The 25,680-nt window shown below is 47.1% G+C and overlaps 2 protein-coding genes across 8 annotated transcripts in view; both read right to left on the minus strand.

The window, feature by feature from the left end:
* Positions 1-25,670, minus strand: LOC136640343 (zinc finger protein 271-like). Of its 7 annotated transcripts, none has more exons than XM_066615401.1 (11): positions 23,515-23,743; positions 17,943-18,032; positions 16,577-16,703; positions 16,044-16,154; positions 15,807-15,908; positions 14,293-14,382; positions 11,900-12,001; positions 9,635-9,682; positions 9,094-9,163; positions 6,601-8,546; positions 6,349-6,516 (listed from the first exon to the last, which is right to left on the minus strand). In XM_066615401.1, exons 2-10 carry the CDS (start codon positions 17,970-17,972, stop codon positions 6,605-6,607), a joined length of 2,622 nt encoding a protein of 873 aa, XP_066471498.1. In that variant the 5' UTR covers positions 17,973-18,032; positions 23,515-23,743; the 3' UTR covers positions 6,349-6,516; positions 6,601-6,604. The 7 variants fall into 7 exon arrangements, with proteins under 7 accessions (XP_066471500.1, XP_066471496.1, XP_066471498.1 ...); XM_066615400.1 differs by having other exon boundaries at positions 16,044-16,157; XM_066615399.1 differs by lacking the exons at positions 6,349-6,516; positions 16,577-16,703; positions 23,515-23,743 and adding exons at positions 2,723-2,808; positions 25,203-25,670.
* The window catches only part of LOC136639120 (zinc finger protein RFP-like), a 573,475-nt gene that overhangs the window by 443,512 nt on the left and 104,283 nt on the right, over positions 1-25,680 (minus strand). The gene's annotated exons all lie outside the window — the stretch shown is intronic.

Here is a 25,680-nt window from a genome sequence, read left to right on the forward strand (position 1 = left end):
TCATTTCCTGCTTGAAATCATCTGCCTCCCACTCAGGAAGCTGCTAATGGAGAGGAAAACAGCCCCAAGACTGTTCTTGTTCTTTTCCCCACTCATCTGCAGCTAGCAGCAGTTTTATTATTTAGACTTGCAGATAGAAACACACTGGATACACTTATTAACTGCCTCATGTAGATTCCATGTTGGCTGGACCACCAAATATATCGTTGTCAAACATTTTATTTAATAAATTACAGAAGATTCTCTAAGTCTCCATAGCCTGGGTGCACCAGACAAATGTTCTTTCATGCACCTCGTACAGAAGCATGACATGGGTGGGTTAATGTTGGTTAGTATGTGATGTTTCTTTTTTTAAAAATCCTCTGGAATTCAGTATTAACGAAAATAGTGAGGCATGGGATTTAAAATTAGAAGGATAAGTATATCAATTTAAAATTGGACTGTTAATGAGCTGAAACCGGTGGCAGAGCTCAAGGGGGTGCAAAGCACTAAGTTTTGCAGGAAGCCTGCCCGTGGTGTGTAAGCGGTTCCTCCCCCTCCATTTTGCTCCCCTCCACCAGAAATGGTTCCGAAGGGGAGGGGCCTCTTGCATACTCCCTGAAAAACTTAGCACTTTGCACCCCCTCTAGGTCCGCCACTGGCTGAAAAAAAGGCCATTCATGGCCCACAAACCTTTGCACCTTTGACATGTCTGAATAATGGCTGGGTGGATACTGGGTGTCGTGGGAGGGGGAGTGTTGTGTATGACAGCATGTATCATTTCTGGGTCATGGAGAACATATGTTCTCCTGTTTAACAGGATTTTCTCCTGTTTAATCTTAATTTACTTACTGCAGTTTTTACTACAAACAGAACATTTACATGGATTTCCTTCTATCCACATTCTCTATCGTGCATGAATTTTCTCGTGTCTCCTCAGATATGCTTTGCTCCTAAAACTTTTCCCGCAGGCAGAGCAGAGGTGTGGTTTTTCTCCTGTATGAATCCTCTCATGATGAATAAGGTTTGATCTTCGATTAAAACTTTTACCGCAGACTGAACAAGCGTGTGGCTTCTCTCCTGTGTGGCTCCTCTCATGAGAAGTGAGGCTTGACTTTTGCTTGAAGCTTCTATCGCAGATGGAGCATGAATATGGTTTCTCCCCTGTGTGAATTCTTCCATGGATGATCAGGTGCTCCTTTCGGCTAAAGCTTCTGCCACAGACAGAGCAGGTGTACGGTTTTTCCTGTGTGTGGATTTTTTGGTGTTCGATATAGCTTGTTCTGTGCTTGAATTGCTTCCCACAGACTGAACAGGTGTACGGTTTTTCTCCTGTGTGAATTCTCTCATGTATAACAACTTGTGATTTATTGCCAAACCTCTTTCCGCACACTGAGCATGGATACGGTTTCTCCCCTGTGTGGGTTCTCATATGTCCTAAAAGGTTTGCTTTGCAGCTGAAACTTCTACCACATACCGAGCACATGAAAGGTGTTTCCCCTGTATGAATCCTTTCATGACTAGTGAGGTTTGATCTTTGTTTGAAGCTTTTGCCACAAAATGAGCAGGCATATGGTCTTTCTTCTGTGTGGGTTCTTTCATGTGAAACAAGGTTAGTTCTCCCACTGCAACCTTTCCCACAGACAGAGCATTTATAGGGCGTTTCTCCTGTATGGACTCGTTCATGTCTAATAAGGCTGACTTTGTGAATGAAAGTTTTAGCACAGATGGAGCACGTATAGGTTTTTTCTTGTGTGTGGGTTTTTTCATGGCTAAGAAGATTTGATCTTTGGTTAAAGCTTTTCCCACAGACTGAACATATGTACGATTTTTCTTCAGTGTGGCTTCTCTCGTGGACCGTCAAGTAGCTTTTCCAGTTGAAACTCTTCCCACAGACCGAGCATGTATATGGTTTCTCTCCTGTATGGATTCCTTCGTGTCCCAGGAGGCAATCTTTACGACTGAAACTTTTCCCACAGATGGAGCATTTATATGGGATCTCTCCTGTATGAATTCTTTCATGCTGAAGAAGGCCAGAGCACTGACTGAAGTTTTTGCCACAGACTGAACACGTATATGGTTTCTCTCCCATGTGAATTTGCTCATGTCTGATACAGCTTGCTTTGCGGCTAAAGCCTTTCCCACAAACTGAACATGTATATGGTTTGTCTCCTGTGTGAGTGATCTTATGAGCAATAAGGCCAGAGTTCTGGCAGAAGCTTTTCCCACATACAGAGCATTTATATGGTCTTTCTCCGGTATGAATTCTCTCGTGTCTAATAAGGAGTGCTTTACGACTCAGACTTTTGCCACAGACGGAGCAGGGATATGGCTTCTCTCCTGTATGGGTTCTTTCATGGCTAATAAGATGGGATCTTTGATTGAAGCTTTTCCCACAGACTGAGCATACATACGGTTTCTCTCCTGTATGGTTTATTTTGTGTCTAATAAGATGTGATCTCCGAAAGAACTTTTTCCCACAGACTGAGCATGTATATAGTTTCTCTCCTGTATGGTTTTTCCCATAGGATGTCAAGTAGCATCTCCAACTAGACCTCTGCTCACTGTTTAGGTGTTTATAAGATTCCTCTCCTTTTGGAAGCATTCTCCCAAACTTCTTGATTCTGTTCTGGACTTTGGCTTCAAGGATTTTTATTCTCTCACAAGTTAAAGCTTTTCCCATTCTTTTTCTTGGGCTGTCATTAACAGATACAGAAGCCTTCTTTGGATATTGGAAAGTGCCCCCTTTGAAAAGGTCGAATTGTTTCTTATTTGTAGTCATTTGATTATTGCCTTCTCGTGAGAGGTTCAATGAAGCAGAGGATGCTTCTGAAACAGAGAATGAAGACAAGCATTAATGTTACAACCACCTGAACTGTACATCTCTTATATAACCTTAATTAATCTGCAGATATTCAAACAGAATCAGCAGGTCCTTGAGACCAAGGGATCCCAGTCTCACTGAGACCATCTCCGTACTATTTAATTGTTACTTCTTGCATCCAAATGACTACATCCATTTGAGTGGCAATCAATGACAGGCAAATAGGGCTTGTCCCATAGAAGATGTAAAGTAGAGCATCTCCCCATATCTGCATCATGGTCCTGACATTCAAATTGAAACAGGAAGTGGTGGCTGAATGCATCTTAAATTTTGTCTTAACTTGACAGTATGGTCTAGCCGAGGCCCCGGGAACAGCTGCGGCTCAGGATTTCATGGCCTCCATGGCAACCATGGGTCTATCTCAAAGAATATCTGCCCCAACGCATGATGTGGGACATACATTGGACCTGGTGTTTACTGCTGGGCAGGTTGATGGTGATCTGGAGGTGGAAGATATTAAGATCACTCCTTTGTCATGGACAGATCACTTTCTGGTGGGATTTAGGCTTGTTGTAGCCTCTCACCTCCGCAATGTCAGGGGACCACATTTTATGATCCACCCTCGGAGGCTGATGGATCCAAATGGATTCCTGAGGGCTCTGGGGGATTTTCCTGTTGCCAGAGCTGGTGACCCACCTGGTGCTCTGGTTGATCTCTGGAATACGGAGATGGCCAGGGCCCTGGATGAGATCGCTCCCGAGCTTCCTCTGCCCAATCGCAGAGTCAGAGCGGCTCCTTGGTTTTCTGAGGAGCTGCGAATGATGAAGCGGCAGGGCAGACGTTTAGAGCGTCAGTGGCAAAAGACTCGTACTGAATCTGACCGTACACGGGCTAGGGCCCAGTTAAGAGCTTACTCTAAGGTGGTGGTGGCAGCTAAAAGGGCATACTTTTCTGCCTCCATTGCATCTGCAGAGAACCATCCAGCTGAGCTCTTTCGTGTGGTCCGTAGCCTTTTACATCTGGCCCCCCCTACTGGTGGGGAGGAGCACACGGAGACTCGCTGTGACGAGTTCGCAAAACACTTTGCAGAGAAGGTCGATCAGATTCGGCATGACTTGGATGCTGCTGTGGGCATATCTAGTGATGTCCCTGGGGAACCTGTCTATCCTATTATTTGGGATTCTTTTCAGCTTGTAGAGCCTGAGGATGTGGACAGGATTCTCTGGAGTGTGAGACCGGCTGCTTGCCCGCTTGACCCTTGCCCAGTATGGCTAATTAGGGCTGCCCGGGAAGGGCTGGCCGAGTGGACGGGGAGGGCGGTGAATTCATCTCTGAGGGAGGGGGTGCTCCCGCTTGCCTTGAAGCAGGCGATGGTTCACCCCCTCCTGAAGAAGCCCTCCCTGGATCCCACTAATTTAAACAACTTTCAGCCAGTCTCGAATATTCAATTCCTGGGCAAGGTGATTGAGCGGGTGGTGGCGTCCCAGCTTCAGAGGGTACTGGAGGAAACGGATTATCTGGACCCATTCCAATCTGGCTTCAGGCCAGGGTTGGGGATGGAGACTGCCTTGGTCGATGACCTTCGCCGGGGAATGGACAGGGGGAGTGCGTCCCTGTTAGTCCTGCTGGACCTCTCAGTGGCTTTCGACACCATCAACCATGGTGTCCTTCTGGGTCGGCTGGCTGGGTTGGGGCTTGGAGGCAGTTTTGAAGTGGTTCTGCTCCTTCCTGGCTGACAGATCCCAGAAGGTGGTGCTGGGGGACGCTTGTTCAGCACCCCAACCTCTCAGGTTTGGGATGCCGCTAGGTTCCATCTTATCCCCCATGCTCTTTAACATCTACATCAGGGGTGCTCAATAGGTGGATCGCGATCTACCGGTAGATCGCAAGGCAAAATGAGTAGATCGCGGAGTGCCGACCCCCCCTTCAGGTGCCTCTAGGAGGAAATGCCGGGAGTAAGGCCCATTGTACTCAATGGGGCTTACTCCCAGGTAAGTGTGGCTAGGATTGCAGCCTCACAGCCTAATCCTAGGCATGTCTACTCAGGAGTAAGTCCTGTTATACTCAGTGGGGCTCAAGGTACACCAACATACATTGTACACATAAATGTTATATGTTATGATGGCACGAACATTGTAAAAAAAACTGGTAGATCTCCGGGCCTTGCTGGGTTTCAAAGTAGCTCTCGAGCCAAAAAAGTGTGAGCACCCCTGATCTACATGAAGCCACTGGGAGAGGTCATCCGGGGGTTTGGAGTGGGGTGCCATCAATATGCTGATGACACCCAGCTTTATCTCTCCTTTCCCCCTGATTCTGAGGAGGCAGTTGGGGTCCTGGATCTCTGTCTGGAGGCGGTTAGGGGCTGGATGTGGATGCTGAAATTAAATCCGGATAAGACAGAGGTGCTTTTGGTTCGGAAATCCACAGCTCAGGTGTTGGACTATTGTCCTGCTCTGAATGGGGTTGCACTTCCTCTGAAGGAGCAGGTCCACAGCTTGGGGGTTCTCCTGGATCCACAGCTGCACCTGGAGGCCCAGGTGATGGCGGTGGCCAGGGAAGCCTTTGCTCAGCTTCGGCTGATTCGCCAGCTGTGACCGTACCTGAGCTGCACGGACCTGGCCACAGTAACCCATGCCCTTGTGACATCTAGATTAGATTATTGCAATGCGCTCTACGTGGGGCTGCCTTTGAAGACGGTCCGGAAATTACAACTAGTACAGAACACAGCTGCTCGTGTGGTTGCTGGAGCACGTCGGTTTGACTCTGTCGAGCCATTGCTTTGGCGGCTACACTGGCTGCTGGTTCTGTTCCGGGCCCAATTCAAGGTGCTAGTTTTGACTTTTAAAGCCCTTTACGGCTCAGGTTCGGAGTATCTGAGGGACCGCCTCCTTCCTTACAATCCTGCCCGTGCTCTTAGATCATCTGGGGGGGCCTTTTTGACTGTGCCGCCACCAAGAGATGTGAGAAGGACAGCGGCCAGGAAGAGGGCCTTCTCCGTAGTGGCCCCCGGACTTTGGAATACCCTCCCCTTAGAATTGAAAACTGCCTACTCGTTGCTAATATTTCGGCGTGGACTGAAGACCTTTTTATTCCGAAAAGCTTTTAACTGTTGACAGGCTGGCTGGCTTTTCTTTTTCCTTTTTGGCTTTTTTCTTTTTATATTAGTATTTACGGGGTTTGTTTGGTTTGTTTAGTTTTTTAATTATTGAAAACTGTTTTATTATTGTTTTTAACTGTTAAATTTGTATTGTTGATTGTTGTAAGCCGCCTTATGTGCCCATGGGGCAAAAAGGCGGGATATAAATTAATAAAATAATAATAATAATAATAATAGCCCAGGAGTAGGCAACAAACGCTCAAAACCATTTGGACCCATTTTCTGGAGAAAAGAAAACCTCGGGAGCCACAAAACCCTTTTGACATCTAAAATGAAGATAACACTGCATATATAGTTTTTTTTTATGCTATGTATAAAAAAACTATAGTGTGTTGCATTTTTGAAATGAATGAACTGCTACAGAGAAAACAAAATTTTATTTCAGCATGCAACAAAAACATTTTGAATGTCGAAAAAAAGATGCCGGGTTGAAGATAACTTTCAAATAGCAGAATTCAATAGCAAAATTCAAAGCAGAACTTTATCACCCTGCAGCAAACCAAAAATGCTGTCATCCTTTTATCGCATGTACTGGAGCGTGCAGTCAGCTGTCAACCTGAATAAAAAAAAAGGACTATTTCACTGAACAATGTAATATATATATTTGCTAATTAATAACCAATTAAAATATTTATTTTACCTGGTTAATGTGATTTTTGCTTCTGAATCTCAACGCACAGCGTTTGCACATCAGGGCTGTAAGATGTCACCTTCGTCTTCACACAGGATTGTAAGCAGACGTCTGTGAGGCGTGAGCGATATTTGTTTTTAATAAAGTTCATGTTGGAGAAGACTTGCTCACATACGTATGTGGATCCGAAGATCGATAGGACTGCAAATGCATACTTTTTCATGTTCATGTAAGTGTCGGGGATGGCATTCCATGTTTCAAACACAAGTTTGTCCAGTTTGGGAAGTTTCTCAATATCACTCCATTTGTGATTCTGAGCAAGAATGGCCTTCTGACGGGCAACATCTTCAAGATCAGCTGTCAAATGTTTGAACTTGGACACCCATATATCTTTGTCAGCTATGTCGGCCAGTTCCATCTCAAGATCGGGTTGACTTACACCTGCAGATGCAGTCATATTCAATAGGGACGGATCGACTGTCAGGGGAGTGACAGGGAAGGATAATGTGTTTTTTTCCTCTCTGAACTCACAGAATCGTTTCCCAAATGATGTTTGCATTGCAATGATAGCAGACTGCAAATACTCCAAATTTATCTCATTGTTAGCTTGTTTGAAATCTCTCAAACAGGGGAAGTGAGACAGTGTACCTCTCTGTAAATCTCTGGAAAGCACTGTCAACTTGCGCTCAAATGCTAAAACCTCCTCCAGCATGTGCAGGGATGTGCTTCCTTTCCCCTGAAGTGTTGCGTTCAGCCTGTTCAGGTGCGCTGTCATATCTACCATGAAGTGCAGCTTTTCCAGCCAATCTGGCTGTTCCAGCTCAGGAAAGGTGAACCCTTTGTTGCCCAGGAAAGTTTTCACCTCTTCCAGACACGCGGCAAAGTGTTTCAGCACCTCCCCTCTGGACAGCCACCGGACTTTGTTGTGCAGCAGGAGATCAGAATATGTGCTTTCCACTTCGTCAAGTAATAAACGGAACTGATGGTGATTCAAAGCTTTTGCCATTATTTTATTGACAATCTGAATGACAACATCCATTACTTCTGTGCATTCCGGAGGAAATGTTTGAGCGCACAATGCCTCTTGATGCAGGATGCAATGAAATGTCAGCAGCTTTCTACCCAGCGACTTCTGCAATAAAGCCACAAAGCCCTTTTGCACTCCTGTCATACTTGGGGCCCCATCAGTAGCCACTGACACCAGGTGGGTGGTGTTTATTTCTTTGGCTCTTAAATAATCCAGTACAGCCTCACAGATGTCCTCCCCCTGTGTTTGGCCTTTTAGTGGTATCAACTCAATCATTTCTTCCTGTGGCCCTGCAGAGTTCACATATCGGCAGAACAGCGCTATTTGTTCAATATCACCTTTTTCTTTGGACTCAACACAGGCGATTGAGTACGCCACAGCTGAATTTATGTCTTTAATTTGCTGTCTGGTGATGTTTTCTGCCATTTTTAGGGTTCTGTCTTTGACAGTCTTTGCAGAGAGAGGCATATCTCTGATTTTCTGCACAATTTCACTCTTGTTTTTGAAGTCTGTGAATAGATGTTCTGAAATCTTTATGAATGATTCTTTTATATATTCTCCATCTGTGAATGGCTTCCCGTGCCTGACCATTTCCTGAGTGGCCACAAAACTAGCATATGTAGTTGAATTTGCAGACTTAACCCGCTTCTTAAAATGTTTTTTGCTCCGATCAGCCTTCCGCATCAGTTCCGCAACAGCTTTTTTTCTCTCCTCTCCATCCGGATATTTTTCAGCAAAGGCTATGTGTTTATTCTGGAAATGTCTTTCAACATTTGACTTTTTGTTGTTTGCCAATTTCGCACCACATATTAAACATACTGGTAAACCAGTCTTGTCAGCAGTGAAACCAAATGAATCTGCCCACGCAGCATTAAACCTTCTGTTTTCTTCAGAAACTTTTCTTTTCCTGCATTTATCCATAGTTGGCCTACAGAAGGTCAAAATATGTAACATATTTTAATGTTACAAGATCACCATAATCTTAAATTTAGAATTACATATAAAAAACGAAAGAGCTAAAATAAATTTAAATTAAATACGAATTTATTTTCCCAGGGCCTGCCCTAGCCAATTTGGTGCTACAGGCAAGATTTGGGCTGCTGCCCTCCCTAGCAGAAAATCCTGACAAACAGTAAATAGTCATCTTTGTGTCTTTTCCACAGTAATGTAAAAGAGGTACAATGAAATACAAAATCTAATGACTAGTATTTTTCAATACAATAAAGAGATTTATAGTTATTATTCCCCCTTGTATGTCCCAATTCATAATGCACTCCCCTCTTGCATATGCAACTTTTATAATGTGCTCAGCTGTTATAGGTCCCAGTTATAAAATACACTCCCTTCTTGTAGGTCCCAGTTATATAATACACTCCCCTCTTATAGGTCCCATTTTTATAATGTAGCCCCCTCTTGTAGGTCCCTTTTATTATGCAGCACCAAGAAAATATTTTTTTTATTTACTATTTACTTACCTTTGCTCTGCTATTGTCCCGGTCCCTGGATCTTCTCTTCTCTGCTCCTTCTCGGCATGCTCTCTGTCAACTGAATGACACTGGTGTGACCCTAAGGTCCCAAGGGGGAGGAGGAGGGGGAGAAAAGGGGCTTTGTGGGCACTGAGTAGTGAGCCCCACTGAAAAGGACAGGGTTCCCCTCGCGCCCAGGGAGGCCCAAGACACCAGGCAGACAGACAGACAGGCAGGCAGGCAGCCAGCCAGCCAGCCAGCGGGGACCATTCCTCACGCTTCGCCTGAGGGGAGGGAGAAGGGGCTCCCACCTGCCCCTCAAACCTGGGCTGCGACCACGCAGGCTCTCACCGAGGAGGGGTGACGATGCTTCACAGCGCCCTCCCTCAGCGACCCGGGCAATGCCCACCCACTGGAGCCCTTCCTTCGATGCCCTTCCCCACTGACCCATGCGCGGCCACGCCAGCACTGCCAGCTCTCCCTGCCCGGCCACGAGGGTCCCTGCGAAGCGCCCCCCGCACCCGCCACCAGCGGGGGGACGGCCACGTACCAGAGCACGGTGCTGGGCATCTCCACCAGCAGCAGGTCCAGGCTGGGGCTGCAATGGAAGGCGGTGGGGGTTGTGGGTGGCAGGAGCCTTTCTGCCAGCCACTAAGCTGGGAAGCCCCTTGGGCCCCCACCCTCCCCGGCCCTGTTCAGCTCCCTGCCCACTGCAGGGCGAAGGGGCTGTGAACGCAGGGAAGAGGTGCCTGGCTGCCCCCTGTGGGAGGGGCCCCGCCCCCTTGCCCAGCAGGGCGCCTGCTTGCAGTGGGGCGCGGAGGGCAGGTCCGGGAGAACACCGCCGCCCCCAGGGCACCCACCTGCGGCGCTGCCGTATGGGGCTGGTGCTGCCGGTCCAGCGGGGCTCCTGGAGTGGAGGCCTGCTAGCCGAGAAAGGAGCTGCAGTGGGCGAGGGCAGTGCCCCACCCGGCCCCGCACTCACCAGCAGCCAGCGCCCGCAGCACATCCCACTGGAGAGAGGCGCCCTCAGGGCTGGGCTGGCTGGGTGGCGGCCACGGGGAAGGCGCCCCGCTTCCAGCCTCCACGGGCTCTGTCACCCCCTTTGCCACTTTCACCCGGACTCCGGAGCTGCAACAGACAGCTGAAAGAGCCGCATGCGGCTCCTGAGCCACGGCTGCTGACCCCAGGTCTAGCCTTTCTCTGTTCTTCGGCAAATGGAGACCCGCAGCCCAGTCCTAACTGAGAGCTATGCTGCCCAGAGCTCATGTGCTGGCAATTGCAGCACCCACAAAGTGTGACATACTGTTGCATGCTGCTGGGCCACTACCGGAAACAGTAGTGGCCTTCTAGGCTGCTCTGGTGCTGGTAAGCTAAAGTGGGGAGGAACAGGGCAGAAAGGGGGAGGAATGGGGGAGTGTCTGGGTTGGAGGGGGATGGGTGGAAGGCAGAACAGGGGAGGGAGGAGGTGGATGCCAGTGGCAGTGACTTACACTGGTACTCTAGTTTGTTCCTTCCCTCTTTCCCTCTCCTTTACTCTCCTCAGACCTGAGCCAGCAAAATGGCTGGTAGAGATCCAAGGAGACACATTGTGGCAGCAGAGGTTTGCATCAGGGTAAGGGAACAAATTTTTCCTTACCTTGAGGAGACCTCCATGACTGTCCCCCCCCCCCCCCACTGCAGGATGCCGTGCATGGCCCATTGGTACAGCTGCATCAGCGATCTGGTAGTAGTTGTAATTGGGCCCCAACTTCCTGCCAGGGTCAATCTTGGTGCTGTTATTTAGTCACAGTGGTTGTGATGAAAATTTTCATACCAAGTCATTCAAAAAGTAATATCCTCCACAGGTCAAATAATTAGAAGCTTCTCTACTTACGAAGACATTAGGTTCCAGGGATCTGTTCATAAGTACTGTTCGTACGTACAGTAATGTCAACCCCTTGCTGTAGCCATCCATTTCACTTGGACACTGTCTAAAGTTGTCAGACTTGCCGAGATGCTGTCTGCTATCAATTTCACTGTGGAGTCACTAAGACCAATCCCGAGCAACTTCTATGCTCAGCGGTATTGGCTGCAAACTGGAAGTCAGAGCTGAAAGTGTTTGTTCATAACCAAACATTCATAAGTAGAGGAGCTTCTGTATAATGCTTGCTGACCTTAATGTAGCAGACAGGGTGGCAAAAAATTGGCAAACAGCCCACCATCCAAATGTTACCAGATGTATCTCCTGATATACTGAGAAAGTCCAACATGGGGCTGTAGTCAGAGTTCAAGCACGTGTTTTGCATGCCAAAGGTCCCATGTTCAATCTCTGGACATCTCCAGATAGGGCTAGGAAAGATCCATGCCTGAAACCCTGGAGAATCACTGCTTGACCATACTGACTGACTTGAGAATCAGACTTGACAATACTGATTTAGAGAGATCAATAGTCTAACTCTGCATAAGAGAGCCTCATACATTCAAGGCATCTATTACACTTGGGAGATATACACATTTTAACACATCAAAAATTCATGGAATTTTCTGAACTCACTGAGTAGGATAAGGCAAGAGGTGAAAATCAAAGGAATTGTGTTAACAGATAAGATGGCACTCATAGGAGACCTCCAGCTCCTGAGAAATGCCAGGAACAGAATCTGAGACCTCCTTCACACAAAGCTTTTGCTCTCGTACTAAAGTATGGTACTCTTGTAAGACAAACCATTTTGGTTGTCATTAGAGCTGTGTGTGTATAAGTGTCAAAGAAAGCAGCAGTTCTCAATGGATCATGAACACGTTGATTGTCAACCAAGATACAACAGAGCCAATCCCTCACCTGACTGGATGCCTGAAACAGTCGCACTTTCCTCAGTTGCCTGGGGATCTGGGAAGCATGGCTCCTCTTTTGGTTCCAGTTTTATTATTACACCAGAAAAACCTGTCAAATTAAAAAGTGTCAAAGATGATTTTCTAACTTTTAGCCAACCAAACTCCGAGTTGTTGCTTTTGGCCAGCATACATGGGAGTGCCTTGAAAAATCAGTACTCCTGGAACACATGTTGAAAAACCTAATTGTGGAAACCACCAGTGCTGGTTGCTGGCAGAGTCAGAGGAGTTCTGAGTCTCGGAAGCCAAGAAGAGACTCCTGGTCAGCTACGGCAGGGTTGGGAGCCTGAGGAGGAAGGGCATCAGTTTCTCACCCAGAGCACAGTTAGGACAGCTGTGCAGAGGGAGAAGCAGACCCTTCTAGGCAGCAGGCCCAAAATTCTGGATGGAGCCGTCCAGTAAGACACTCAGGTGATCAGGAAGAACCAATCGCTTCCCAGTTTCATTTCTGAACCTGCAGAGGCTGCTGATGTTCCTTAGTGGAGCAGATTATCCTGGAAAGCTGTTCAGCAATTCTCAAGGCAGCAAGATACATCTCTCACCCACCTCACCAGCCTGCTAAACTTAAGTTCTCTTGGCAAACCTGAATCCAACTCATAAAAACAAAAAGTGGTAACCCATAAGAAGAGCCCCTCTGGATCAGCCCAAAGGGCCATCTAGTCCAGCTTCCTGTATCTCACAGTGGCCCACCAGATGCCTCAGGGAGCATACCAGACAACAAGAGACCTGCATCCTGGTGCCCTCCCTTGCATCTGGCATTCCGAGGTAACTCACTTCTAAAATCAGGAGCTTGAACATACACATCATGGCTTGTAACCCGCATTGGACAAATTTCTGGAGAAAAAGTCTATTCCCCTCTTAAAGGCATCTAGGTCAAATTCCATCACCACATCCGGTGGCAAGGAGTTCCACATTCTAACTACACACTGAGTAAATAAATATTTTCTTTTCTGTGTCCTAACTCTCCCAACACTTTATTTAACAGATGTCCCCTAGTTCTGGTGTTGTGTGAGAAGGAAAAGAGCATCTCTCTATCCACTCTATCCATCTCCTGCACAATTTTGTATGTCTCAGTCAAACTTGTTCAAAAATCCCTGGGTGCTCATCAGGTGCTCAGCCTCCAACTGTATAATATTTTATTTTCCTGGATCTTATCCTGTAGTACAGCATTTTTCAGCATCTGTCCCCTGCTGTACCACTATTGGAAGTACCATGAGAAGTAACTGGTGATGGTGTCATCACCACTTACTTCCAGATTGGGAGGCCAGACACAATGCAACAAACACCGGTAAGAGGCTAAAGGTGGACGAGAGGACTTTTCGAGCAAGTGAAAAGCACACACTGGAGCTCTGCCCACTAAAGGCCTGAGCCCTGCGCTCCAAGTTACCACCAGCACAAACTGTTGCAAACATGCCGTAAAGTTCATGAGCCGCCACAAAATTGAGTGGCCCCATCGCGGGGCTACTTCCCTTACTCGGGGGAAGGGGGCGAAAGTCCCCTTCTTCCAAGGAGACGGCAGCAGCTACCCAGGGCACACAGGATACCACGGCAGCTGTTTTGGCACGCAGCAGCCCTGTGCTCCGGGCAGCTCAGGATTGGGCTATAAGCCAAACATTCCATTGTTGCTTGTCACATTGCGTTTCTGGTCTTGCTACCAGGCGGTGAGGGTCCGAGGGTCCTGCATGTGTCATAAGACATCACCTCAAGAACCACCGGTGGTACAAGTTCCACTTGTTGAGAAACACTGCTATAGTATGTATATGGTTTGCATTTTTTAAAACTTTATTTTAAAAAAAATGTATACCTATTTTTACCCCCTCAAGTTAAATCATCTTTGTATTAATTTCATAGTTAATACTGCAAAGCAAAAAGGTATGATATTTTTGGCATGAAATGTTGCTAAACCAGTTCAAAGTGTCAAAACCTGTTTCTTTAAAAAAACAAGTATCTAAATGTGACGGTATAAAAACACTGATGAATTTGAACCACTTCTGAACCCGTATTTTTTAGGATTCAGTTTTCTGCTACCCAGAGTCCTCCTGCTGTGTGAATGATGCAGAGGACTGGGTGTGTTCTTCCCAGATAACATGCACACAGGACTTTCAAAAGTTGCACTACCTATAGATAGAGGTATTTGTAAGATAGGATTACAGCCCAAGCCTTACTTCAATGGGCTACTTCTGAGTAAAATAAATAACATTGTTTTCAAACACTTCTACCTATAGACAAATCAACCTGGGCTCTCACTGCAAAGTGAAAGAAAGGGAGGGGAAAATGCCTGTCTTGAGTGAATTCGTGAAGAGCCTGCAGTTTTGAAATCAAGCAGATGTAGAGCTTCCTCACCTGATGGGTCAACGACTGTACTTTCCTCAGATCCCTGGTGTTTTCTCCTATCCTGTGTCTCCTCTTGCTTTATTGTAATGCTGGGGAATCCTGAATCGAGAGAAAGAGGCAAGATGAAGCGGTTACATCTGTGTAACAGCCCAGTTCTACCCCAACACCCTACCCCGCTGATGCAGCCATGCCAATGAAGCATGTGCTGTATCTATGGGAGGAGGGACAATCTGAAAGGTGTCCTCAGGGTAAGTGAACTTCTGCTCACCTACCCTAGGGAAAGCTTCCACTGCTGCCTTAGAACTCCTTGGATTTACACCTGCATGAATCCAAGGTATGTAACAGTGGTAGTAAAAGAGATAGATGGGGGTTTGGATATCAGCGCATGCTGATGCCACTGGTACCTCCTTAATAGACACTTATAATCTGATTTGGTGGAATATTCCTTTCCTCCATGCCCAGCCAATGACAGCTCCATGGTGGTTCCACCTTTACTGACTAGGAGACCATACCCAATCTAGGAAAGAGAGATTCTGACAAGATTGGAAAGAAGCACACTAAATCAGAAAGACTTATCAGTTTGTTGGACTCAGCGCAACTCTAACTTTCTCTAGGGTTCTCTAGGGAGCCACTCTAGGCAGGCCATCCCACTCTCCTCCTACTTCCTCTTAGCTCACTCCCCAGACTCTGCCAGGCTTTTCAAATCAGGAGGCAAACAGGATGGTCAAGGAAAAGGCAGCAGGGCGGGGGGGGGTGCAAATGCATGTGCAAACCACCCAATTTGAGGTGACAAGGCTACAACACCACCCCAGATGATTAGGGACTTGGGCCTGCAATACAGCTAGCAAATTAGCAGAGAGAGAGAGAGAGAGAGAGAGAGAGAGAAGCAAGACTTTTCTGTGGCCTGTCTAGTCAGTAGTTGGCAACCTTCAGTCTCAAAAGACTATGGTATCGCGCTCTGAATGGTGGTTCTGGAACAGCGTCTAGTGTGGCTGAAAAGGCCAATCCGGGAGTGACAATCCCTTCCACACTGGGAGCAAGTGCAGTCTGTCCCTGGTCTGTCTCCCCGGCTGTGGGCCTTCCTTCTTTGCCTCTTTGCCTCAGTCTGTTGGCCAAGTGTCTCTTCAAACTGGGAAAGGCCACGCTGCACAGCCTGCCTCCATGAAATAGGTATGTGTGCCATGCTGTGGGCACCACTGCTCACTAAGGACCAGTTGGTGGCAACCCAGGAGAAAGCCATAGGTAGGGGTACCTTTGAAACTCCCTTTGAGAACATGTTGCTCCCTCTGTAGCCACCTTCCAACAACAGCTATTTATTTCACTACTTTTTATTTTCATTACTTTTGTGGGACTAACATTTATGACAATGTAATAAATACAAAGAGCTCAAGCAGTGTCCTTATGGGCTTCAGGTAGTCTCTCCTCCAAGCATATTACCGGGCCAGACTCCCTTAACTTCAGCAATTGACTGGACCGTGCACTACCAAACCAACCTCTGAACCATTCACATTCCCACCCCTCACCTGAACTGGCACCTGAAAATGGTTTATTGTCCTCTTGTCTCTGGTGATCCAATACCAACATCTCCTCTTCTTGTTCCAGCTTTATTGTCACACCACGAAACTCTATTCAGGGAAGAGGTATGAGAAAACATGGTTAGGAGGGATGTTTGATCATTCAAGGCGGAGGAAAGAGCCAAACTGGATTTTGCACACTGATCCAGAGTTTAGGGCAATACGCATTGATATGTATTCCCTCACCTATGTTGGGCTCTGATAAAATCCGCCTTCCTTCCATTGATTGATCTGGAATCCATGGGTTGTCTTTGTGTTCAAGCTGGGAGATCAAGTTGGGTTTGACTATTATAAATCCTGCTTAAGAATAAAAAAGAAAGAGAAGTAACTAGGTGGAATGTGAAGTATGCTCTGTAGCAGCAATTTTGAACCAGTGCGCCATGAAGGTATGCCACAGGGGTTTGGAGCACAGCAGTTGAAAATCTCTTCCAGGTTCAGCAGCTCTGCTTCTAGGGCAGCTGTCTGTAGTAACAAACTGTCTGTCTACCTGCTGAGCCTGGAAGAGTCTCCCAGGAGCAGAGGTCAGTGTACATCTTATACATCAGGTCAGCAATTGAAAATTGCTGTTTTGTACAAAGCAGGATCACCAAATAGGAAATTATCTGATTTATGTCATACTAATCTCCTCTCCCTCTGCAAGTGTATCTTCATGTGCAGTGGTGCAACAGCAGTGGACAAGAGCATGGCATTCTGTCTAAAGGGAGGAAAGGGGTCCTTACCCAAAGAAGCCACATTCTCATAATTTTCCTGCATGACATCTTGGTATAAAGCCTTTTGAAGTGGATTCAGTAAAGCCCACTGACTCTCTGTGAAATATACAGCCACGTCTTCAAAGGTCACATGGGCCTGGAAAAAAAATTAGTACTTGGGAAAAGTGCTATATTGATATTAAGCACTCAGAGCATCCAATGTCCATTATTTCAGAAATCCTTAGGATAACTCTATACTGTCAGGCCACAGTTTTCACCTAAAACTGAGGGACCATGGCTTGCTAGAACCACCAGTGAACTGCTCTGAACAGCAAGACGTGCCGCAGGAAATCAGTGAATCCAATCAACCACAGATTTTTCAAAAAAACATTAATAGCAACTGTGGTGGTCCCCTGATTAGGATGGGGGTGAGAGTAGTGGAGAACTTTTTTCCTCTTCCTCTCTCAAAGAAAATCATTCCCTCTCCACAAACCTGTTATTTGTTGCTTAGGGGGCAAAACATGTAGGTACCACCCAGGTTAATCCCCCCCCCCAGCGCTGCAGTCCCAAGACAAATTGGGAGCTCTGCAGCTCTTTAAAAATAAAAGCTCCTGGGTCCCACACATCACATCTAGCTTGACTCTCCTCAGATGTTAACTAATGATTTCTCAATCAGTAGCAACAGCAAAAAATATATTGGCGGGGAGGTGTTCCCCTCCATTCCCTGGCTCCACCTATGCTTCTTGTCCACAATTCATGCTCTGAACTAGGACGTGAGCCTCAGCACCCAGAAAACAAACAGCCACTCTTCACTCCTGCAGTCCCCAAAACAATCCCAATATTTCAAGCCTAGGAAAATGTGTAGGCTACCCAAGCCCTTCTGCTTTACAAGCAGTGGTGTAAGTTAGAGGGGGCGCAAAGCACTAAGCTTAGCAGGGAGCCTCACCGTGGTGTGCAAGTGGCCCCTCCCCCTCCCTTTTGGAGCCTTTTTGGGTGGGGGCAGCAGAACAGAGGCATTCGCCTAAATTTTGCCCCCCCCCCGCTGGAAATGGCTCCAAAGGGGAGGGGCCACTTGCACGCCATGGTGAGACTCCCTACAAAACTTAGACAAAAAAAAACTTTACGCCCTCTAGCTACGCCACTGTTCACGAGAGATGTTGACATTTAAGCTAGCAGCTACCAAACTGCCACAAGACCAAACACAGTCGCCCAAGCTCCATTCTGCCAAACCTTCTTCCCTAACAGAAACTCCTGATCTCGGAAGCTAAGCAGGGTCAGGCCCAGCTAGTACTTGGATGGGAGACCACCTGGGAATACTGGGTGCTGTAGGCTTATACCATAGTCTTTCAAGACTGAAGGTTGCCAACCAACAGAAACTCCACAACTGGCTCTGTACCTGTGGATGCACTGCCACAGCCATTTCCATTTTCTGCGAAGGGTAGCGATTCAGGGGCACTGGGGGCTGTTTTTCCACAGCCTACGGGCCCTGGAAGAGAGACATGATCAGCATTACACGGAGCTTGAGCCAACACTGTGCCTCATCTCAACAAATGTCAGAGAGTTTGTGATCTGAAATGGATGATGGGGGAGTAAGGCTGAAATAAAGCAGGGCTGCTATAGAAGAATGGGGCTTGCCTTTGTAGGAAGAGATGCAAGCCAGCCCGCCAGCAGGCTCAAACACACACAGGTTCTATCCCAAGGATTCTATTCCAGGTTTCAGTTGGAAGGAAACTTAACGGACAGTTAATTGAACTGTCTTGTACACTGAAAAAATCTGGATGGCTTAATTTGAGCCTAGACCCACCAGAGACTGGGTCCTACATGAAGTAAGAACAAGTGTGTCTCTTCACAATGGCAGAGTGCCTTTTGTTCACCAATAAGTAATCCCCCCCATAAAGTCGGTGCATCCGGTTAGATCTTTCAGAGAAGCCCTCTCCCACACTTGAGGTGTCATTGGTGGCGAACTAGGAGAGGGTTTTCTCCATGGTGGCCCCAACCCTGTGAAGTTCCCTGCTCCAGGAATTGTGACAGCCCTTTTCGCTGCCTTTTTTTTGGGGGGGGGGGGAAGGTGGGTGAACATCCATCCTTTCCAGCAGTTTTTGTTTGTTTTTTTCCTCATCAGCTTCAATTTTGCCTGTAGGTCTGGTTTGGTTTTTGTTTGTTGTTTCTCACCCTCTCTCTTTCATTGCACAATTTAATTTTTATTTTTTTTGGTGGTAGGTTTTGCTATTGGTTTTTATTCTTACTTTTGTTGTTGCATTTTAACAATATTTATTTATTTAGCTGCATTGTAATTTTAACTTGTAAGCCACCCCAAGTGGTAGCTTACCACCACTTCTTCTGCCTTACCAGAGGGGCAGCATAGAAGTTTTTTGTTTGCTTTTTAAAATCAGTAAAATGATCATAGTCCCCCCCCCCCCCAGTCTGAGAAATTGAGCCCTAACCAGATCTTGTCCTGTCATTTCCACAAACATATTTGCTTTATACTTCTGCCCCTATGGTAGCATAGTGGTTTTTTCCCACTTTTATCCCTAGCACTGCCCTATGACAAATTAGGCCAGGGAGTTGGCATCCTACAGCCTGTGGGTTGAATCCGGCCTCCCACTCAAAGTCATGGAGCTTGGCTTGACAGGCAAAGCTTCCCACCCGATTTGTTATGTGTTGGATAGCGCATGACTGAACTGCCAGCTCATGCAGTAAACTTGGTTGCTGTGTGGTGATTTGAACTCAAGTCTCCACAGTCCTTTTTTTCCCCCCAACCCTCTAGTCCAGGGGTGTCCAAAGTTTTTGGCAGGAGGGCCACATCATCTCTCTGACACTGTGTCGGGGGCCGGGGAGAAAAAGAATTAATTTACATTTCAAATTTGAATAAATTGACATAAGTTTACATAAATGAATATATTAAAGACGAGCTTATATGAATGAATGAAGGTCTTGCAATAGCTCAAGGCCTATAAAAGGCCTTGCACAAAGCAAGGCTGGCCTTTCCTTTGCTGCAGCTACTGCATCACAGACGTGAAACAGTAAGAAGTGGAGGGAACCCTCATCCCACAGCTCATGTGAGAGGTCAGTGATCATGCTGCGATCCGTTTTGACGTGCACGTTGGGGGAAGAATACCAGGCAAATCTCTCACAAAAACCCTTGACTTCCGACGGGCGGACTTCCCTCAAATGAGGAGGCTGGTTAGAAGGAGGTTGAAAGGGAGGGTAAAAAGAGTCCAGTCTCTCCAGAGTGCATGGAGGCTGCTTAAAACAACAGTAATAGAGGCCCAGCAGAGGTGTATACCGCAAAGAAAGAAGGGTTCCACTAAATCCAGGAGGGTGCCCGCATGGCTAACCAGCCAAGTTAGAGAGGCTGTGAAGGGCAAGGAAGCTTCCTTCCGTAAATGGAAGTCTTGCCCTAATGAAGAGAATAAAAAGGAACATAAACTGTGGCAAAAGAAATGTAAGAAGGTGATAGGGGAGGCCAAGCGAGACTATGAGGAACGCATGGCCAGCAACATTAAGGGGAATAATAAAAGCTTCTTCAAATATGTTAGAAGCAGGAAACCCGCCAGAGAAGCGGTTGGCCCTCTGGATGGTGAGGGAGGGAAAGGGGAGATAAAAGGAGACTTAGAGATGGCAGAGAAATTAAATGAGTTCTTTGCATCTGTCTTCACGGCAGAAGACCTCGGGCAGATACCGCTGCCCGAACGGCCCCTCCTAACCGAGGAGTTAAGTCAGATAGAGGTTAAAAGAGAAGATGTTTCAGACCTCATTGATAAATTAAAGATCAATAAGTCACCGGGCCCTGATGGCATACACCCAAGGGTTATTAAGGAATTGAAGAATGAAGTTGCAGATCTCTTGACTAAGGTATGCAACTTGTCCCTCAAAACGGCCACGGTGCCAGAAGATTGGAGGATAGCAAATGTCACGCCTATTTTTAAAAAGGGAAAGAGGGGGGACCCGGGAAACTATAGGCCGGTCAGCCTAACATCTATACCGGGTAAGATGGTGGAATGCCTCATCAAAGATAGGATCTCAAAACACATAGACGAACAGGCCTTACTGAGGGAGAGTCAGCATGGCTTCTGTAAGGGTAAGTCTTGCCTCACAAACCTTATAGAATTCTTTGAAAAGGTCAACAGGCATGTGGATGCGGGACAACCCGTGGACATTATATATCTGGACTTTCAGAAGGCGTTTGACACGGTCCCTCACCAAAGGCTACTGAAAAAACTCCACAGTCAGGGAATTAGAGGACAGGTCCTCTCGTGGATTGAGAACTGGTTGGAGGCCAGGAAGCAGAGAGTGGGTGTCAATGGGCAATTTTCACAATGGAGAGAGGTGAAAAGCGGTGTGCCCCAAGGATCTGTCCTGGGACCGGTGCTTTTCAACCTCTTCATAAATGACCTGGAGACAGGGTTGAGCAGTGAAGTGGCAAAGTTTGCAGACGACACCAAACTTTTCCGAGTGGTAAAGACCAGAAGTGATTGTGAGGAGCTCCAGAAGGATCTCTCCAGACTGGCAGAATGGGCAGCAAAATGGCAGATGCGCTTCAATGTCAGTAAGTGTAAAGTCATGCACATTGGGGCAAAAAATCAAAACTTTAGATATAGGCTGATGGGTTCTGAGCTGTCTGTGACAGATCAGGAGAGAGATCTTGGGGTGGTGGTGGACAGGTCGATGAAAGTGTTGACCCAATGTGCGGCGGCAGTGAAGAAGGCCAATTCTATGCTTGGGATCATTAGGAAGGGTATTGAGAACAAAACGGTTAGTATTATAATGCCGTTGTACAAATCGATGGTAAGGCCACACCTGGAGTATTGTGTCCAGTTCTGGTCGCCGCATCTCAAAAAAGACATAGTGGAAATGGAAAAGGTGCAAAAGAGAGCGACTAAGATGATTACGGGGCTGGGGCACCTTCCTTATGAGGAAAGGCTACGGCGTTTGGGCCTCTTCAGCCTAGAAAAGCGACGCTTGAGGGGGGACATGATTGAGACATACAAAATTATGCAGGGGATGGACAGAGTGGATAGGGAGATGCTCTTTACACTCTCACATAATACCAGAACCAGGGGACATCCACTAAAATTGAGTGTTGGGCGGGTTAGGACAGACAAAAGAAAATATTTCTTTACTCAGCGCGTGGTCGGTCTGTGGAACTCCTTGCCACAGGATGTGGTGCTGGCGTCTAGCCTAGACGCCTTTAAAAGGGGATTGGACGAGTTTCTGGAGGAAAAATCCATTATGGGGTACAAGCCATGATGTGTATGCGCAACCTCCTGATTTTAGGAATGGGTTAAGTCAGAATGCCAGATGTAGGGGAGAGCACCAGGATGAGGTCTCTTGTTACCTGGTGTGCTCCCTGGGGCATTTGGTGGGCCGCTGTGAGATACAGGAAGCTGGACTAGATGGGCCTATGGCCTGATCCAGTGGGGCTGTTCTTATGTTCTTATGTTCTTATGTCAAACAGTCACCCTCATGCTAGGAGCAGTTGCGTCGGGCTAGTGTAGGCTCCAGCAAATCTCTGGAGGGCCAAAGGCTCATTGAAGACTGGGGCTTCCTGGGGGCTGCAATGAGAGGCCTCGAGGGCGGCATGTGGCCCCAGGGCCAGGGCTCTCACTGTGGAAAACACTAAACCTGAAGAAAACACTAAACCTGAAGAAAGAAAGAAAGAAAGAAAGAAAGAAAGAAAGAAAGAAAGAAAGAAAGAAAGAAAGAAAGAAAGAAAGAAAGAAAGAAAGAAAGAAAGAAAGAAAGAAAGAAAGAAAAACCTGAAGAAAAAGAAAGAAAACACTAAACCTGAAGAAAAATGTTAAAATGAAGAAAGATTTTAGAAATGGGTTATGTCAGAATGCCAGATGCAAGGGAGGGACCAGGATGAGGTCTCTTGTTATCTGGTGTGCTCCCTGGGGCATTTGGTGGGCCGCTGTGAGATACAGGAAGCTGGACTAGATGGGCCTATGGCCTGATCCAGTGGGGCTGTTCTTATGTTCTTAAAGCCAACTTCATTGTTAAGACAAGAAACTGCCACTCTATGCATCTGTGCCTGGGAGTAAGCCCCTCTGAGCAAAGTGGGGCTTACTACTGCGTAAACACACATAGACTTGTACTGCATCAGTGGTAACCACAGAAACATCATTGCCCAACTTGATCTATAGTTGTCTCCTGTCCCATTTTCATCCCTGATCATACAGGTGTTTGGAAACGAGATGTAAAGCAGGGGGATGAGTTTCCACGTCGCACAAGCACCAGTGCGACTTTAAAGCACTTTCTTTAAACAAAGAAAGCTGTAAGAAAAAAGAAACCACAAAACACACACTCTCTCTCTCTCTCTCTCTCTCTCTCTCTCTCTCTCATCTGTCTCCTGCCTAAACAACAACAGCACAAGGAAAGGGATATTATGGGAAGGAAAAAGTGCATATGGAGGGCAAGCTCTGTCCCATGCACATTAGATTTCTGCAAGAGAACTAACAGCCTGAATTCCATACTGAGGCTTTCATGGCCAGATAGTCCAATTAGAAGTGCCTGGGCTTGAAGTCCATGATCCATTAAAATATATTTCGCCTATATAAAATCTAAAAGATATTTGATTGGACCATGGCCTTCAAGCCCCGACACTTTTCATTGGACAACAGCTTCATTCACAATCCTGGGTGCAACCTGGCCATGTTCTCCTTGAAACCCCTCTCTGCTGATTTGGGAGCAGTTAGCTTTCCATCAAGCATGCTGTGAGCCTCTTATGTAGCTATATTGTCATTTCCAGGTCTAGAACCCCCAGAAGTCTGGCAATGGGGGTAAGTAAGTATCAACTAAGTATCAATCTATGGGGGGGGGGGGGAGAGAAGGAGAACCTCCAAGCCTTTTCCTTCCTCGGCCCTGCACCGATTTCAAGATCCAAGGGGGAAAGTTTTAGGAATGCTTTGGGATGTAGATGTTTGCTCTGGGGGGGGGGGCGCGCCCTCCCCCGCCTGCCTGCTCACCAGCGGAGCGCTCTGTGCTCAGAAGCTTCTCTGCCCAGCAGATCCCACCGCTGCTGCAAGGTTTTTTTTCTTCCTAGATCCGGCGATCCCCAGCCAGGCTGCTGCTGCTGTTGCTCCGCCTCCCTGGGCAGACACGATGCTCTGATTTCCCAAAGGCAGACTCAGGCCGGTGTTTTGGGGGGTGCCTCTTATAACGCTGCACCGCTGCCTGCCCCCCTCCCCTGCCCGTGCCACGCGCTGCCTTCTTTTCCGCTTCCCATCATGTGACTGAGGCCCAGCCAGATCCCTGGCAGCCCCAAGCCCACCCAGTCTGCTGGATTGGGGGGGGGGCTTCCGAGAGCGCTGCCTGGCCGCCTGTGCATTCAAGCCTGTGCTTGGGGCTGTTCCTCCTCCTGCCTTGCCCTGAGAGCACCTCTTTAACAGCTAAACCAGACGGATCAAGGGGGCAGGGCTGGGAGACTTTTCTTCCCCATAGGCAGCTGGGGGGGGATAACAGCCCAAAATTTCTTGACCCAGCATGTAATTAGTCTGTGGAACTCCTTGCCACAGGATGTGGTGATGGCATCTGACCTATATCTGACCTGAGCCGCCTAGGGAGGTACGTGGGGCGGCTGCAAGAAATAGGGCCTTCTCAGTAGTGGCGCCAACGCTATGGAACTCCCTTCCCCTTGACTTAAGAATGGCTCCCTCTCTTGAGACCTTTCGGCGAGGCCTGAAGACCCTTCTGTTTAAACAGGCCTTCTGAGTTCTCGGCCTTTTAACATCTTTTTAACATCTTTTAATATTTTTTACAGGCCTGATTCTTTTATGACTTGCTGCTGCTCTATGCTCTTTTTACCTATTTTTTTTTTACTCTGACTGCTGTTTTTTATGATGTGTTAATATGTTTTTATTTGTTTTTAAATTATGTTTTTAATATTTTGTAAGCCGCCTTGAGTCCCTTCGGGGAGAAAGGCGGGGTAAAAATAAAGTTGTTGTTGTTGTTGTTGATATTATTATTATTATTATTATTATTATTATTATTATTATTATTATTATTATTATTATTATATGCCTTTAAAAGGGAAATCAGGCAAATTTCTGTCAGAAAAGTCCACCACAGGTTACAAAGCCATGATGATTGATACGTGCAACCCTCCTGGTTTTTAGAAGCAGGATATTTCTGAATGCCAGGTGCAAGACAGTGGCACCAGGATGCAGGTCTCTTGCTGTCTTGAGTGCTCTCTGAGGCATCTACTGGGTCACTGTGAGATAAATCTAGTCCAGCTTCCTGTATTGTATGGCCCACCAGATGCCTCAGAGACATCCAAGACGAGATACCAGCATTCTGTGGTCACTCCCTTGCACCTGACCTCTGAGGTAGCCTAAAACTAGGAAGCTGCACATACCCATCATGGCTTGTAAGCAGTGATGGACTTCTGCCATCACCATATGCGATGGCAAGGAGTTCCACAGACCAATCACTCTCTTTCTTCGCTGATCCATAGAGCAAGAGAAAGTGAGTGAGCGGGTGGCAGAGGGCACTCCTAGCCAACCTGCTGCATGACATGACAGCCTCATGGACAGACTGGCCCTTGACAGAACTCTAGTGGGAAGGAGAAGAGAACTAACTACACAAAACCATAGTGACTCCATCTTACTTCAGACATGGCAGTGGAGGTGCCCCATCACCACCGCCAATGCCCTACCTGTGGCGACTGTCTCAGTCGACCTCATAAATGAACCAGACCTGCTTCTTTCCTCCAAGGCGCTCAGCACAAGGTCCATTTCTTCTTCATGCTAACCAGATGAGCTGTTCAGACTGTCATCATGCTACACACACTTTCCTGGGAGTAAGCACGGTTGAACACAATGGGACTTCTTTCTGAGTAGGCATGGATAAGATTGTGCTCGTGGGCTGAGAGGGACCTGCCCAAGGTCATCCTTGCACTAGAAACAAAAAAGGGAGCAAGAAAAGGCAAGGGACAGGAAGCCCTTCAGCTTATGTAGATTTACTCAAACGTCAGCTCCACTGAATTCAGTGAGACTTACTCCCAAGTAAGCGCATACAAGACGACGATAGCAGGCATTGCAATGCAATTCTGTTCTGCTACCTGGGAATGAGCCCCACTGAGATGAATGGAACTGACTTTCAACTGAACTTGCATGGGATCGGAGCTGTGGGGA

Source organism: Tiliqua scincoides, chromosome 2, assembly GCF_035046505.1.
Source record: "Tiliqua scincoides isolate rTilSci1 chromosome 2, rTilSci1.hap2, whole genome shotgun sequence".
Taxonomy (NCBI): Eukaryota; Metazoa; Chordata; class Lepidosauria; order Squamata; family Scincidae; genus Tiliqua; species Tiliqua scincoides.